This window comes from Poecilia mexicana, unplaced genomic scaffold (assembly GCF_051168715.1).
Source record: "Poecilia mexicana isolate PSO_F unplaced genomic scaffold, ASM5116871v1 scaffold_10, whole genome shotgun sequence".
Lineage (NCBI taxonomy): Eukaryota > Metazoa > Chordata > Actinopteri > Cyprinodontiformes > Poeciliidae > Poecilia > Poecilia mexicana.
The window spans coordinates 15,202,436-15,219,203 of NW_028263379.1; the positions used below are offsets into that span (position 1 = coordinate 15,202,436).

The window sequence follows — 16,768 nt, forward strand, 5'->3', positions numbered from 1 at the left end:
CGCTAGTTAGCCCTCGCATAACTTTCAGAAAAACAAGGAAATAACAAGCATTTATCCTTACCAACACAAGTAATAAGCCCAACAGTAATGGCCTCTACGAACACTTGTGGCCGGAGACTCCACTGCTGTTGGAGCTTTAATAAAGTTTGGTGCAAAAAATGTGGATAAGCCAAGGAAATACGACAAGAATATGTCCAGTCAGATGGCGTCAAACTAATATTTTTAGTTCTTCTGACTTTTCCAGTATATTACCCAAATCTTTCTTTATGGAGTAATTCTTTTGTATGTGGGGATGACTTGGGTTGTTAATGATGGCTCATGTACATTTGATGTTATTAGGTAAAATTTAATGTATAGTACGTTTAGGTAGGCCACTGTGAATATCCTGAATAGTTGGCTTCCCTCGTTCAATAGTGCAGTTAACTCTTCTCAGACATAAAAAGACATTAAAATGCCTGCTTGGTATTATCTGTAAAATATATATACATTTATGGACAAAGAGCAATAGAGTCTTTGTCCAGGGATGAACCCAAAAGTTTGCCTCTTGAGTCACTTTATCCGTCTAACTAGTGGATGGTGAAAGTATTTCACTACTCAGATATCTAAATATGCGTTTCATATCTAATAAATCTAAAATCTGATGTAAAAACCCCCATTAAATTCAGTTTAAAACTGATTTACAGTAAACACAAAAGAACTCCCTTGCTTGTAATGTGTTGTGGTTTGAGGGGATTTATGCTGCACTCTTTAAAATAAATATATTTCTGATTATCTTTAAAACTCACCAATACATAACCCTACAGTGATGTCTGGACCACTTAGTGAAGTCACAGTGTGAAGCATCAGCACTTCATTAGAAACAATAGGAACAAGATCCTTTGATGCAATAACACACAAAGACATTTTCAAACTGAAAAGCTCCACCTTCTGAAGGAAGCTCCTCCTATTCACTGCACAAGTGGGTGGAGCATAGATGAAAGAGTTAGGGAGGTGTTTGTGGGCACACTTTCCATTCTCTGCACTTCAGAGCAGCTTGGTCAGTGAAGTATAAATATATTTGTGTTGAAAAGCAGATGACAGCTCTAAAGTCATAAAAGACTGGTATCCAAAACTTAGCTTGAAGTCAGAAAACAGACAATATTAACAGGTCTGTTTATAAATCGGGATGAATATGGTGGCACTGAGGTAATGACATAATAATAATTTTAAAAAAACTTGTCTCAGTAAGTTCAACTTAATCCCAGATGTTCTCAATTATAAAATATCATCATAGAAATTATCTTTAAAAAGCAAAAACCTAAATAGTGTGAAGATCAAACCTTCTCCAAGCAGATGAAGAATGTAGTTGGCCGCACTCCAGACTAGATCAGTTTGATTTATGGTTTAACATACATGACTTGACTTCAAAAGTCAAGTCATGTATTCAAACTACAGGAAGTATCCAAAAAACAAGGAACACATTCAGATATTTATTACTTCAATTATTTGAACAAAATGCCATGTCCATATTTAAACAAGTAGTAAAATAAATATAAACATGTATTTAATGATTTATTATGATTATTATTATTATTATTATTATTATTATTATTATTATTATTATTATTATTATTACTATTTTGTGTTTTATTAGTTGTTTTATTTTAATTTTGTGCATAGAACTACTTTCAGTCATCTAGTTTGACAGAAATCATAAAACGCTGCATGAGAATTTGAGCATTGCTGTGGTTGTGGTTTGTTCATGCGAGGGTGTGAAAACAAAGGGGCTTTCCTTCCTGTCCAAGCTGCAGCTTCACTCTGATGAACAAACACGTAAACCGTTCTTTAGTTTGCATGAAAAGATACGAGCAAAGTAACACAATAATAGTGTTAAAACGAACATTACCCAAAAAATAAGCACAAATTCATGAATGCAAAATTAAGTTGTCTTGAATTATTTTCACTCAAGCGTTCTTTCTTTCACTGCTTGCTAGATTTATTTTATTTGTTGTAGCAAGGTTGCTTTTGTGAAAGTTTTTTTTTTGTAATCATGTTTTCAAGAATGTTATGCTTTTTATAAGGCATTTCTTTATGTTTTGTTACAGGTATAAAAACAACATTTTATAAGTTTCAGTAAAAAAAATAGCCGTTTCATTAACATGTTTTAATTTTGACTTTAAAGTAACTAAAATGGGAAATATCAGCCTTACAGTTAAACTAATGTGATTGAGCTTTTTGTCTGACTTTTTTTTTCCAGTTGAAGCAAAGCGTGTGATGCATCTGTTCACAGTAAACAAGTTTTGTGGTCGGTCGAAGGGGTCTGAACCTTTCACCACAACTCCACTCTGTCAGAATAGCTGCGGAAACCTGCTTTATTTGTGACAATGGGAAATATGTCAAAGAGAGTTTATGAGGTGATAAAATCTCCAATATGTAATATTTACATTGCAACATGGATAGATTTAAGAGAAAGTGATGATGTGAAGCATTATTTTAGAACTAATTTGTATTTATTGCATACAAACATTAATGGAAACAAACATGATTGTGTGGAGAGTATTTATTGCAAATTCTCAAGCATTGCACTGGAAATAAGATAAGTACAGCCTTTACAGATTTATTTTATTTTGACATTGTGATCGGTTTGGCCTGGCGTGAGTTGTGTAAAAAAGATTAAATAGTGTCATAAACCATTGAAACACATTTCAGGGTCATCTGTAAATGCTGAAGATGTTAAGGTATCACAATCAATGATAAATATTACTCCATCTCAACAAATATGCAATAAAGTTGCTAATCTTTCAACACTACAAGCAAAATATTTCAAGAAGGGCACCAACGCTCCCTTTCTCTTCAAATAGAAAAAAATGTATCTATCAATAAGGCATTTTCACCCACATATGTCTAAAATGGCAGTGGTTTGAGTTGTGCACTTTGACTTTATGTTTCACACAAACAATAAAAAATGAACTTAGTATAATGTATATTTAAAAGCTCCACCCCATTTTGGCCCACCTACTTTTTCCTGTCCGCCCCTTTCGAGGGAGGGGCGAGAGGTGGAGCGGTGGGGAGGTGTTTGTGGTCACACCACTGATCTAAAAGTAGCTCTGTCACTTTCAGAAACGCAGTCACGTGGAGGTGATGGAAAGTCTCATCTCAAAAGGTGGTGCTAAAAGTTGCAACCAAAATCATATATGCCCAAGCGAAGATAATTTTATGTCTCTCAGAACATCTGAATGACATAAAGATATTCAATCAGATCACAGAAAAAAGAGGGATTTTTTTTAAGGGACATAAACTAAGGGAAAATTAGATTTGTAGAACCATAAACGCAGCATAACAGGGATGTGAGACAGAGTAGCTCCACCCTTTGGTGAGGGAGGATCAAGACCTAACCCAAAAGGAGTGGAGGTCAGGTCACTGTTCAGACTCACATACTTTGAATCGTGAAACTATGCATGTTGAGGGCTGACATTTAGGCTAGACAAAGAAAATGTGGTCTTAGTAGATATGATTTGAGTGCGAAATCAAGAAAAGAAAGGGAGCAGGAACAAGGAGAAAGAGAGTAGAGATTGGCTGAAAGAGAACCATTTAATCCCAGCAGCACTGAATTAGATTGTTCTGGTCCGAGACTTTCTCTGACATGTGACTTCAAGAAGCAAAGCAACAACATAATATAATAATATAAGCATATAATCAGCAAAACATTAAGCAAGCATGCAGTAGAAAGGCAATTTACAATAGCCCTTAATCTAACACACCTAATTCAGTCCAGACAATGAATCGGTCTCACTGTGAGTCGATTATCAGTCGGGTTAAAGCAATATCCAAAATCCAAAAATTGATGGAACAGGATAAAAATGTGTTCTCTTTCGGCAGGTGTAACCTGGCATCCCAGCAGGGGGTTCTCAGGAGAACTTCTTGTACTTTAGATTGGAAACGTAACTCTGAGGAAAGCAACTCTCTTGTCGAGGAATGGAGAGGCACCACAACAGGCCTCTGTAGACAGAGTCAAGGCTTTGGGATTCAGGCCTTATTTTTGTAGTTAGGATCAGTTCTTATCTGATCAGCTCTGAGTTTTATTGCAGGGGTTTTGCCAGGGATTTCTTCAGCACAAAGAATCTGATATTTCAAGCAGTGATATCTCTGCGGTTGAGGGACTTCACCATGACAGACATTTTGAAGCACTAAGAAACTAAATCCTTTAAGAGTGTACTGAAAATATTTATTAGTTTGAGCCAAAGGACCCAAAAGGGCACACCTGTACAATAAATGTCAGGATTTTGTTTGTCCATTTCAGATTTTGTGTAGCATCTAAGTAGCATATGAAATGACTGAGGTCAAAGCAACATTTATATCCCCAAAAGAAACATTTAGTTATACAACTTAAACTGAAATTTCCACTGTCATATCACAAGCCGCTTTCAAAGTTGCTCCCTTTTCAGCATCTTCAAAGTTTTCAGGTTTAGAGCACATTAGCTTCACTTTCTATAAATGTTTTGTTTTTTTACAACAACTTTTCACGAACAAACATTCACAGAATTTCAAGAATCAATCATTCGATTAGAAAACCTTTTAAAATGAAAAGAGCATCAGCATACCAAATACGGTGGGCAGGCTATCTTCAACGTTTCAGCCAATCACTGTCCAGAAAATATTTCATTACCTTTCGAACTAAACTCTGCATTTGAGCAAGAAGACATTAGTTGTGTGAGAAAAGGTTGTACCACGATGATTGTCAGGGTGGCTGCTTTGATTTTGTTTTTCAGTGCGACTGGTAAGTTATTTTTGAAAAAGAAAATAATCATATTGAGTTACTATTTACATGGAAAACATTCTTGTGTTTTCAAAATAATGAGCATGTACTTTTAATGTATTTTCCACAGCTCTGATTCATACTGCTAAGGCTTCCCACTGGATCTCCTTAACTCTGGTAGACGTCGGTGACAATATCACATTCGACTGCAATGCTTCTGAGAAGGATCTTAAATTTGTTAACTGGTATAAACAATCTCTTGGCTATATGGTTGAAACAGTGGTTTCTGTGATTCTTGGTCAACCAACGATAAGTGAAAAATTTAAAGGCTCTCACTTTGCAATAACAATCAAAGGGTCTCATTATGATCTCACTATCTTCAATATCAGCAAAGAGGATGAAGCAACATATTTCTGTCACATTGGAACAACATATTCACACAAGTTCATCAGTGGCACTTTCCTCGCTGTGAATGGTAAGATGATGTTTTCTGGCTTTCTACTTCACTGACATGTGATGTCTTTTTCATTAACTGTGTTACCTGTGATATTTACCATGCAGATGATAAACAGCAGAAATCTCTCTACTTGAAACAACATCCAAATTCAAGGTTGGTTCACCAAGGAGAGACAGTAAATCTCCAGTGTTCACTTCTCTCCAAGAATAAAGAAAAGTCCCAGTGCCCAACTAAACCCAGTATGTACTGGTTCAGAACTGAATCAGAACGATTCCATCCAGGCATCATTTATACCCAGAGGAACATCAGCGACAAAGACTTGGACAGAAGCTGTTCTTACAGTTTATCTGTACGAGACTCATCTGATGCTGGAGTTTACTACAGCGCTGTGGTAGCATGTGGATCAATCGTGATCGGTGAAGGAACCAAAGTGGAGATGAGTATGTGTTTTGTGTTTTCTACTTTTCATAAATATATAACTTTGGTTTGTCCTTTTTGGACCACTCAACAACTCGCTGTGAAATTTCATGCCAATCAGAGATCTCAATTCATGTGGTCTTGCAACTCAATGATGATTCAATTATCATTATCATTTTGTCTAATATTTTGTCTAATATTTCTGTCTAATATTTCTGTTTGCTCTTTTTTCCAAACTAGGAAATGATTCGAGCCCTCTTGTCGTTGGACTTGGAGGACTGTTGGCTTTTTGCGTTTTTGTGATTTTTCTATTAATTTTCAACAACAAAGACAAAAACATTTCTCAACACCTCAAAGGTAGGCCTGCAATTTTCTGGGACCCTCCTGGGATAAAGTACATAGATAACGGGTAGAGAGTAATACTCTAAATGCATAAAATTGAGAACCTGTATGTTCAAAATCCACAGGAATTAATAAGCTTTTCTTTTCTTTATAGGAGAACTTTGTGTCCTCATGTATACTGAAAATGCCAATCTAAGTCACTCAAATGAGATGGTAAATAAATGAGACATGACATCATGATGATTATTCCTATATGCCATTCTGTGTTATATGACTGAAAATAACATTTTATTTTTCTCATAGAAAAATGAAACCACAGGAGCAAAGTACACAGTAAAGAGATGGAAATGAAATAAAATGAAGCCCCATCATTGTCTTTGCACCACTGTCACATGCGATAATGTTGACCATCAGCGATCCACTCTACAAGCAGAGTGGGGCCAGTAAACCAGCATTTAAATTTGTGAAAAATAAATGTATTGCATTGGTGTCTGTTTCAGCTTACACTTACATTTTGTCTTAAAATATCAAAATAGCTTGGAAGTATTTTACGCTTGCTATGCCCACTGTTGCAGAGGAAGAAGATGTATTTGGCGAAAAGTAATTGTATGATTTCTTCACAGTATCAATGCAAAGTCGACCAAAATAAGTGTAAATGACTAGTTGTCAGTTGTCTCTTTGGGTTAAACAAATAAATGCTAATAATTCTGTATTACACAAAGTGTATTGTGTAGTGGTTTCGATTTCATTTTATCAACTTCTGCTCAGCATGTTATCTTTACTTTAATATCTACTAAATATACTTTTTAATTTTTTTTTGCAACAATGGTAGAGTTCTTAGAGGAAGGGAGCAAGTTTTGCTTTCACAAGCGATCACTATGAATAGACAAAACTCAAAGATCCTTTGAAAAACAATCGACAGTGTGCATGAAATGTTTTCCCAGCTACATTTTTAAGTTTATACCTGGGTTTATCCCCCAATAACAGGCAGTATGCTTTTCTTGTGATGAAAGGTGGGATACCTTCTACATTGCTAAATCAGACTGAGTGGTGTTGAAAATCAGTAAATAAAAACTAACATTAGAGTTTAATATGCTTTTGATGTTACCTACATTAGCAAATCCCCTCCGAATAGTTGGAAAGATGTTTAGGGTCATATTGTCCATGCGGCTCACTTCAGGGCAGCATTGAGTATCACAAAGCTCCTTTTAACTGGAACTGTTGAAAAAGAACTTGACTATCAGTCTTCCAGTTATGAGAAGACGCCTCTCATATTCATTCGAACATGAGTAAGAAAAATGACATCAAAAATGATATCAGCTTTTCTCTGTAAACACAGAAAAAAAAATACTGTAATGATTTTTAAAAAATTGACACATTTCAAATGGGAGATGTGAATTTACTTCAGATATCTGAAGGAAGGAATGTTTATGAGATTAAAAACATTTGCATTAGTGGGATTATTCAGGCATAATGTATGACGTTTTTAAATTTGCAGTATAACTAAAAAGTGAGGATAAAAACATAATGTGCAGAGCTACTGAACACAAAGTTCAACCTTCCAACAAACAAAATAATGCTTGACAAATACATAGAAATGATGCATGGAAACTTAAGCACAACTGCTTGTGGTTTGGTAAACACAAGTGTGAAAACAAAGATGCTTTGTTTCCTGCCCAACTATTTAGCTTACTTTGAAGTGAGCCTTTACTTTTCTCTTTAAAATATGTACAATTATAAAATTGTTTTGACAAAAATAAACAAACAAAAAAAAAAAAAACATCCACAAGAAAAAATGAATATGATTTTAATGACCTAATTTGAGCATAATAGGGCTACATTTTGTTCTTTTCGCACTTCCTGTTTGGTTGAGGCTTGCAGAGCATCTATTCTCAGTAAACAGTAAACAGCCTCAGCAGTTGGTCAAAGGTAAAATAGACCAGCCTGCAACTGTTTCTATTTGCTGCTGTCACTTTTGCATGTAGTTTTTCATAGTGAAAAGGGAACGCTTGCGGTTTTTCTTTTTTCTTTTTATAAAGTTTAAAACATTTAGACAAACTTCAGAGGAACCCATGATATGAAAAAAACGAACATGTGCAGCAAAGCATCAATGAGAAGGTCACAAAATGTGAGAAAGGCCAGAAAGCAGCCGGGGTTTGTGGTGGAGTCTTGTAACTTCTGCATGAAAGAGTAATAACTAAACAAAATATTGAATCTATCTTTAAGAAATAAAAATACAGGATAAAAAAACAAACATTTACTTTATTATAATACAAATGAAAAATAAAAATCTAGTAGTTCTCTGTGTTACAGTTAAAACAGCTTACATTGTTGGAAAAGTAATTGAAAATACTGTTTGTCCATGGAATTTTGTATCATTCTGTAAAGTCATCTTTTAACATTTTATTTACTTAGTATATTCTTTCAGTTCCACTGAGAGCAAAACAAGCCACTGTTTGCATTGTTTATAAGCTGCTGACACACTTTTCCCCTATTATGCCACATATGTTCCTGTGTCATTTACATAAATCTGAACACAAAGAAATAAAGTATAATTGTAAAATAAGGTGTAAAATGTACCGCGTACTAAAATGCCAGGGCAGAGTAAGTCTACCCTCACTTTATAATGGTATATGTCAATTTAAATCAGTGACTTGTACATGTGATTATTATCTTTTTATGTGATTGTTTTTTTATTATTATTTGTATTATTTTTTTCTATGGACCTATTTGTGTCTTTAATAAAGCTGATGATGATGATTTTCTCATTTATTTTTTATTAAAGTTTGCACTATAATCTTATTTGGGATTTTTGCACAGTTTATGATTGGCCCCAAGTGGTAAAAATAATTAATTGCTAAATGAAAACAGACGATTCCTTCTGTTTGAATTACAATGAGGTTAAAGTATCAACACTGATAAAGCATAGTATTAGAAAACATTGTCAGGCCTTCTAACATCTGAGTTATATTCTTACATAAATTAAAAAGTTCCTAATGCATCCTATTCACAACTAAATGCAATCAACTGTCAAATGTTGCTACATGTTTAGTTAAGGAGGATGGATTGCTTGGAACTATATTGGCTGTACAGAGCTACTGGTACTAAAACAGCTACCAGCTTACTGCAGACCAAATACATCCTCCAGAACTTGTGTTTATGTGACTTTATTTTGCATTTAATTTAAATTCTTTAAAAACAGCTTAGAGAAAAATTCTTTGAATCTGCAAAGCTAAAGTTTGTTTCCATAACTTTAAGATCTTAACATTTTAAAGTCACCGAAATGAAAAAAAAATGCTCATGTATGACCGCTGTTACAAAGGATTTGACCATGGCAGGTTTCAGTAGACAAGTGACAGAAGCAGATGTTTTTAATATAACAACAGAAGAAAAACTAATTACTTTGGCAGTCTTCATTAACAGCATCAACAACAAACAAGCTATTACTGAAAGCAAAAAACTACCATCTTCCCTTATGATGTTTTACAAAATCTGCCACACATGTTAACATAGCTATTTAACATTGTGTAAGACATTACAGTAATTATAACTTTGGATATCAGAAAACCAAATACACAGCAAAAAACACTTGTTCATGTAGCTCAGATTTGACCTAGTAGAAATGACTGATCGTAATAAGAAATTCATCCCACCATAAATATTTTCAGACCGACCAAACTAAAACCGAAAGATTTAATAAATCTTAAAAGATTTATTAAAGATTTGACATTGTTTTTATCATAAGTAAGAAGTTAAATGAGGATATGCCAATCCCTTATTCACTGAAAAGGCCTCGCAGGTTTAACAAATGCAGTGGGCTGTACATCTTCGAACATTTCAGCCAATCACTGTTGTCTGTTTTGGAAACACTTCGACACCACCTAAACTGAGCCTTACATTTGGTAAGAGGACATCAAATGTGCGAGAAGAGAAATAGCTGCACCACAATGATCGCAAGACTGGCTGCAATGATTATTCTCAGCGTGGCATGTAAGAATATTTGTTTTCTAGAAAGAACTGCATCTCCAGACGAACCAGTCGGTACTTTTAGTATATCAGACTTGAATGTTTAAAACTATCTATTACTAAAGCCTTCACTGTTATTTTCCACAGCTCTAATTCATACTGTTGAGGCTTCCCACCTGATCTCCTTAACTCTGGTAGATATTGGTGACAATATCACATTCGACTGCAATGCTTCTGAGAAGGAGCTTAAATTTGTTTACTGGTATAAACAATCTCTTGGATATATGGTTGAAATAGTGGTTTCTGTGATTCTTGGTCAACCAACGATAAGTGAAAAATTTAAAGGCTCTCACTTTGCAATAACAATCAAAGGGTCTCGTTATGATCTCACTATCTTCAATATCAGCAAAGAGGATGAAGCAACATATTTCTGTCACATTGGAACAACATATTCACACAAGTTCATCAGTGGCACTTTCCTCGCTGTGAATGGTAAGATGATGTTTTCTGGCTTTCTACTTCACTGACATGTGATGTCTTTTTCATTAACTGTGTTACCTGTGATATTTACCATGCAGATGATAAACAGCAGAAATCTCTCTACTTGAAACAACATTCAAAGACTGAGTTGGTTCAGCAGGGAGAGACAGTAAATCTCCAGTGTTCACTTCTCTCCAAGAATAAAGAAAAGTCCCAGTGCCCAACTAAACCCAGTATGTACTGGTTCAGAACTGAATCAGAACGATTCCATCCAGGTATCATTTATACCCAGAGGAACATCAGCGACAAAGACCTGGACAGAAGCTGTTCTTACAGTTTATCTGTACGAGACTCATCTGATGCTGGAGTTTACTACAGCGCTGTGGTAGCATGTGGATCAATCGTGATCGGTGAAGGAACCAAAGTGGAGATGAGTATGTGTTTTGTGTTTTTTTGGCTACCTTAAATACATCAGAGACATTTAAATATTTTGTCAGAGCTTTAGCACATAAATAATTTAATTTAATGAGTCACTTTTATTTTTTTCATGTGCTTGACAACTCTATAACCTATTTCTGGAAGTTATAGTTTATCGTGCTGGCTTAGTGTAGCCTTGGTCATAATGTCCAATTGCAAAAAATTGACTGCCAGTACACTTGTGTTAAGAAAAATATCTGAAATGTGCCTTTCCTTTTTTTTCTAAATTAGAGCAAAATGTTGACAGTCTTGTCATTACACTTGGAGGACTGTTGGCCTGCTGTGTTATTGTTATAGTCCTCCTAATTTTCTACATTAAATTGAAGCGAAATTGTGGACAAACCAAAGGTGAGTTTCACTTATTCAATACAGAGTCACTTTTATATTAACCACGAACTGCTATTAAAATCTTTAATATTGAAAATGCTGACCCCAAGCTTACATGTATTACCATGCATGAAACCGCTTCCACCAGTCTGTACAATCAGAACAGGACAGATCCATAATTTCTTGTGCATTCCAGATTTGCCTACTGCTTTACATTAGGCAAAGCAACATTATTTCTGTATTACTGTCCAATTTTAATGACCCTGTTTGAACTGTAGTCCCAGTTCCCTGGATCCTGACAGAGGTTACTTATGTCTGTAGCAGGATATTTGCTGTGAGGTTAAGTGTTTTGTGTTTTCAAATATGTTAATTCACAAACCTTGATTGTATTGAGTTATCTTTTTTCAAGCTATTTTATCTGAAGCACTTTAGTTTCAAAAGTAATGAGACCAGTCTGTCTGAAGTCACCTAATATGTCATTCTCAAAATCTCTAAAATCTCATCTTTGAACTTGTTAAAGTAGTCTTCTCCAAAACTTGAGGCCTAAATCCACTTAATCTCGGCCATGTGACTGGCTCAGTTGTTCTTTGTGTTATTGTGGATTGCAACCAAGTCCCGTGAAAGTATGCTCTAGTTTTTGAATGTCATAAAATTCTAATAAAACACAATTATATTTGCAAAGCATTCTGTCTCTCTTGAGCTTAATTTAATTAACTACAAGACAAATTGGAAGAAACATTAAAATCTTTCACAAGACCAAAAGCAAACAGCATGAAAAAGAGAAAATCTATGAAAACACCGTTTGTTCTTCAAAGGTCAAAATGGTGCTTCCAGTCTGGTGGTGGAGGATGCCAAATCAAAAGATGTTCACACAAGAAACTTGGTAAATATATCCCTGACAAGTTCTTCACAACACGTTCTGTAAACATGAAAATAGACTAAATTGTTCCTTCTTTTGCAGGATGGTGAAGCAATAGAAGCGAACTATGCATCAGTGCAAACCTGGGTTAGAAGGTCTAATGAGAAGAAAAACCATCCACAAGAATGTGTTTACTCCACTGTCAAATCAGATGGTCACCAAAATCAGCTCTCTTCACTTTAGTCATTACATCACTCTTAACATTTGATGCTCTTCTTTTAGAGCATATTTCCATAACTTAATTTGTAATGCAAAATCATTTTTTTCCCCCCTTTTTCTTACTTGTTCATTTTGTAGTATCAGTATGTTAACACATGAAAAAAAAAAAAAACAAAAAAAAAAACAGCTGTTCTTTATTCCATGGATCACACTAAGTAATTTCTCTTTGCGTAAATCAACTAAATTGCACATAATTGTAAATTATGTTGACAAATATGTAACAAAATAAAAGTTGAATAAATCATTGCAACAGATGTGTGGCTTTTTTTTTTATTTCAAACAAACTTCCTTCATGCAGATGGAATAAACTTACATCAAAAATTCAGTTTCGAGTTTTCTTCTAAATATTGATCCCGACTGAGTGTTGTTCCCAAAGAGCACCACTGCTATGCTTAATGTTAGTAGTCCTTTTAACTACCATTGTGTGTAATGGGAGTGCAGGACTATTGATTTTGATGAATTAAAAAAACTGCATTGAGGCTAAACATTGGGTGCTGTATTCACAAAATATTCACAAATTATTCAAACATATGATTTGAAGATTTCCAAGTTATGTTTTAGTTGCAAAACAAATTGCAAATGGCAAACATTAATAAATACCAGAAGTCAGACACATGAAACTTCCTTCATGCTTTCTTAACATGAGCAGCCAGGCCGCTGGGACTGTTTGCCCATGAAACCAAATGTTCTAGGACCTCCTCTGATTTTATTTCTCATGTACCCATTTTACTTGTTAGAATCACAGTCAAGGTGCTGCCTCACTTGTGTCCCTGGACTGCACATCACTGGTGGATGTTATAAGGCATTTGTATCGAGACACACAACTCTAGATAGAGACTTAACTGTACCAGGCTATAAAGGCAATGGCAGAAACAAGTTGCATCAGAAACCTGGGCAGAAAGAGGAGAAATACAAACCAAAGCCTCTGGAAATTAACTAAGAGAAAGATCCTTCTTTATGTTTTACACGCAGAACAGTAATTAAAGGCAGGTTATTGTATTATTATATGCCAGATGACCAGAAAGAATTTTAAAGGCAGCAGTACAAAAATCTGAAATGACATTTACCCAATTTCAGTTACAGGACTAATGTCAAACTGCCTCATTTAAAAATGTGACTACATGACACAAACTGAGGAAATTTCCTTAAAACCCCATCATGAATTAGCAATTGTGTTGACAAAATAGAAAAATAAAAACAAAATTGAATAGAATACTGCGACACCAAATTTATGAACTGACCTCTACCATGAATTTATAAACGGTTTAACCTGCACCATTTTCAGAGATAGAAACAAGATTCAGGCCATCACTACAACAGGAAGCAGTTTGGGGGAGGTAGTTTCTAAAAAGAAATGCAACGTGTACCTTCATGAAAAATGACATGACCAGGGGAGAAGTTCATCTTTCATCAGGACAAGGACCCAAATGATAAAGCTGCAATGGGATTGTGTGGATCAAAACATGTCTAGACTAGTGTTAGAATGGCACAGGCCTAAAGCCACGCAGCATTTTTGGCAAGACTTGAAAACTATTGTTTACAGATGTGACTGAGCCTATGCTACAGAATGGGGAAAAAAAGTAAATACTTGTAGAGACATGGCCTAAACACTGGTGCAACGCGGTTGTTTTAAGAACCATTATGTCATTTTTAATTTTCACTTCACAATTATGCATTACATTCTGCTGGTTTGCCACAAGAGAAGGTTAAAGAGGTACCAATATAGTTATCTTTGTTATTTTCTCTAAATTTTTTGGCTGCAGAGAAACACTAAAAGAAAATGCAATATATTTATATAAAGATATGCTTTTACCCTATTTACACTTACCAAAAATTAGTACATTATTTTTTTCCAAAAAAAATAGTGCTTCTATTTTAACTCATTGATGACAATGGAAAAAAGATCAAGCTGTATTATTACATTTTATTACAGTAAAAAAAAAAAAAATATTTATACATTTTATGAAAAGTGGGTTGTTGTAGTGATATTTTTTTGTTTTGCTCACACTTACAACAACTTTTACTCTCTTGAAAACATTCCATACATACGCAATTCGTCATACAGTGTATTATGTTGCATTACTAAAGAAACAAAAAAGTGCAGAAAAACATGAAGCTGCACTATTTTTTTTAAAACATATTTTGGGCAGATGAACATCAGTCACTTTAACTTTTAACACAAACCAAAAAGGATACACGGCTTTTAAATGAAACACAATAAAATTGAATACACATCAAAAGATCTTTAACCTGGTGAAAGTATTTATTAAGCTAATATACTGTGTTAAATGCAAAAGACTGCAAAGTTTTTTTTTGGCATGCCAAGCAAAAAAAAAAAAATAAAAATAAAAATAAAACAGTAGTCTAAAAGGATCCTTGAATCCATGGTTTAGGATTTTATTCTTTATCAAAGATCCTGACATCACTGTAGATGGTACCTTCTTTTCTTCTTGCCTTCACCCTGCCCACTCGGTCATCGTTTCTCTGGGTAAAAGCTGCTGTAGAATAAACTACAGAGTCTTCACTTCTCTGGGGAAATAAAATGAATGGGCAGATCGTAATGCTCAGATATTTGTAGATATAAGATGCACATTATTTAGCTGATATATTTTTAACAACATAAAATTTCTCACCTGCTGATTTTGTAATTGCCCACAAACTACTGCAGCATTTCTGCCTGGAAACTCAGGACCTGTTAATTATTATAACAGTTTAAATATAGTTTAATTTTATGTTTAAAAAATTCCACTTTTCAAGAAAAATAATCTAGTTACTACTCTTACCTTTGGAAAAGTGACAACATTTTTTCCTAATCAAATAGACAAGTAGGGCCGTAGCAATGAGCATCAAAACCAAGATTCCACATAGCAGAAGGAGAGTGATGTTCCTCTGTGAATTATTTATGCTGTCATCTGAAACATAAAAAAATATATATCTACATATAAGTCATCTTAGAAGAATCAAAATATGACATAATATTGTGACTGTAATGCAGAAACACATTGGAATTACCTTGAAACTCCAGTTTTGTGCCATTTCCAAAAACTACCATTCCACATGCAGCCAGAGCACAGTAATAGGTTCCAGCGTCAGATGAGCTGATGTTGTCTTTCACAAAGTTAAAGACGCAACTCTGTCCAGACTGAGACTCAGGATCGTCTCCACATTTACCATCACCCTCATTTTGAGCATAGATTAAGCTGGGATGTGACTGTGGTGAAGAGACTCGGAACCAGAAGACTTTGCGTTCCTCTGGACATGTTTTCTTCTCTAACTGAGAGAGAACTGAACAATGCAGACTCACAGATTCCCCTTCATGAACTGCATCAGATAGAGAGTCTTGAGTGACTACAGTAACATCAGGCTCTGATTCTAGAGAAGAAAAGAGATAAATTACAACATTTATACAAATGATTTATATTGGACCTGGGCATTAAAAAAAAGATACATTTAAATATTAAACAAACCTAGAAATATTTCCAATAGAAATGGTTAATGCATGTTTCTTCATAAAAAACACACAAAAAAACAATGTGAATATTAGCCTACTAACATTGATAAAACACTAAAACGTTTGTGATTTTTCTAAAAAGTTTTATGAATCTCTTTACCTTTTATTCTGAGTAATGTTCCATTTAAGAAAGTAAGGTTGTGTTTTTGTGTCCTTAAGCAAAAATAAAATGCTGTGTCACTTAGCCTTGTTCTTGCTAAATGTAGAACAAAACTCCCAGGTTCTTGTTTGGTTGAAATGCGAGAATATGTGTTTGATTCGGGATAATCAAAAGTAAATGTTGAGCCTAATATATCAGGCATTTTCCCAGGGATAAGTTTTATCCAAAAGAGGGATCCAACCCCCCAAGATGAATGTCGTTCGCAAGAGAAAGTCGCATTTTCTCCAACAGCAACAGTTGTTATGACAAAGTTCTCAGCATCTGCACACAAAGAAAACATTTTTACACAAAATAGTAATTAATAACCCCAATGCGTTATAGTTTTTACTAAATAAAGAAAATACTACATTTTCTGATCTGTCTCCACATACTTACATTCAACTTGGAGCATCAGCAGGATGAAAAAGGCAGCGTACATATTGAGGGCGTTTATCAACTCAATGCCACAGTTAATTCTGTTTACTATATAGAACGAATTCTTAATTTGGTAATATAAAATGGGAGGGAACAATTTCTTAGACATCTGATTGGCCTATTCAAATGTTGTGTAGCTACCCCAGTGGAAAGAGGGTAACCAAAACTTTCCAGCTTAAACATGAGAGAACACCAGCAAAGAGCTTTGTCATCTGGTGTTGGTGAGTTTTAGTACATGTGTAAAGTTAAAAGAAGGGGTTTGAAGCCTACAGAAGCAATAATTATATTACACATAAATCTGTAATAATGATATTAAATTAAGGATCTAAAAAGCAAAACAAAAA

At 34.6% G+C, this 16,768-nt stretch overlaps 3 protein-coding genes across 4 annotated transcripts; 2 read left to right on the top strand and 1 right to left on the bottom strand.

Annotated features, from left to right (window-relative positions):
- The first annotated feature begins 4,656 nt into the window (after nucleotides 1-4,656).
- On the top strand, nucleotides 4,657-6,672 carry LOC106923364 (uncharacterized). Of its 2 annotated transcripts, XM_088009234.1 has the most exons (7): nucleotides 4,657-4,756; nucleotides 4,866-5,210; nucleotides 5,297-5,345; nucleotides 5,448-5,632; nucleotides 5,850-5,966; nucleotides 6,106-6,164; nucleotides 6,255-6,672. In XM_088009234.1, the coding sequence occupies exons 1-7, from the start codon at nucleotides 4,711-4,713 to the stop codon at nucleotides 6,300-6,302; spliced, it is 849 nt and encodes a 282-aa protein (XP_087865360.1). In that variant the 5' UTR covers nucleotides 4,657-4,710; the 3' UTR covers nucleotides 6,303-6,672. The 2 variants fall into 2 exon arrangements, with proteins under 2 accessions (XP_087865360.1, XP_087865359.1); XM_088009233.1 differs by having other exon boundaries at nucleotides 4,677-4,756; nucleotides 5,297-5,632.
- Nucleotides 6,673-9,835: 3,163 nt separating this feature from the next.
- On the top strand, nucleotides 9,836-12,593 carry LOC106923365 (uncharacterized). Its single transcript, XM_088009482.1, has 6 exons — nucleotides 9,836-9,941; nucleotides 10,065-10,409; nucleotides 10,496-10,831; nucleotides 11,106-11,222; nucleotides 12,017-12,084; nucleotides 12,163-12,593. The coding sequence occupies exons 1-6, from the start codon at nucleotides 9,869-9,871 to the stop codon at nucleotides 12,301-12,303; spliced, it is 1,080 nt and encodes a 359-aa protein (XP_087865608.1). The 5' UTR covers nucleotides 9,836-9,868; the 3' UTR covers nucleotides 12,304-12,593.
- Nucleotides 12,594-14,243: 1,650 nt separating this feature from the next.
- LOC106923373 (uncharacterized) lies at nucleotides 14,244-16,449 on the bottom strand. The gene is made up of 6 exons (XM_014996360.2): nucleotides 16,386-16,449; nucleotides 15,951-16,271; nucleotides 15,352-15,711; nucleotides 15,123-15,251; nucleotides 14,973-15,031; nucleotides 14,244-14,868 (listed from the first exon to the last, which is right to left on the bottom strand). Exons 1-6 carry the CDS (start codon nucleotides 16,426-16,428, stop codon nucleotides 14,737-14,739), a joined length of 1,044 nt encoding a protein of 347 aa, XP_014851846.2. The 5' UTR covers nucleotides 16,429-16,449; the 3' UTR covers nucleotides 14,244-14,736.
- Nucleotides 16,450-16,768: the final 319 nt, after the last annotated feature.

Excerpts from the sequence above, each read along its gene's own strand:
- LOC106923364 (XM_088009233.1), top strand. The coding sequence starts at position 4,711 with ATGATTGTCAGGGTGGCTGCTTTGATTTTGTTTTTCAGTGCGACTG. Across the intron at positions 4,757-4,865 it reads TTTGTTTTTCAGTGCGACTG|CTCTGATTCATACTGCTAAG; the intron begins GTAAGTTATTTT and ends TATTTTCCACAG. Across the intron at positions 5,967-6,105 it reads CATTTCTCAACACCTCAAAG|GAGAACTTTGTGTCCTCATG; the intron begins GTAGGCCTGCAA and ends TTTTCTTTATAG.
- LOC106923373 (XM_014996360.2), bottom strand. The coding sequence starts at position 16,428 with ATGTACGCTGCCTTTTTCATCCTGCTGATGCTCCAAGTTGAAT. Across the intron at positions 16,272-16,385 it reads GCTGATGCTCCAAGTTGAAT|ATGCTGAGAACTTTGTCATA; the intron begins GTAAGTATGTGG and ends CTTTGTGTGCAG. Across the intron at positions 15,032-15,122 it reads ATGTTGTCACTTTTCCAAAG|GTCCTGAGTTTCCAGGCAGA; the intron begins GTAAGAGTAGTA and ends AATAATTAACAG.
- LOC106923365 (XM_088009482.1), top strand. The coding sequence starts at position 9,869 with ATGTGCGAGAAGAGAAATAGCTGCACCACAATGATCGCAAGACTGGCT. Across the intron at positions 9,942-10,064 it reads GATTATTCTCAGCGTGGCAT|CTCTAATTCATACTGTTGAG; the intron begins GTAAGAATATTT and ends TATTTTCCACAG. Across the intron at positions 11,223-12,016 it reads AAATTGTGGACAAACCAAAG|GTCAAAATGGTGCTTCCAGT; the intron begins GTGAGTTTCACT and ends TGTTCTTCAAAG.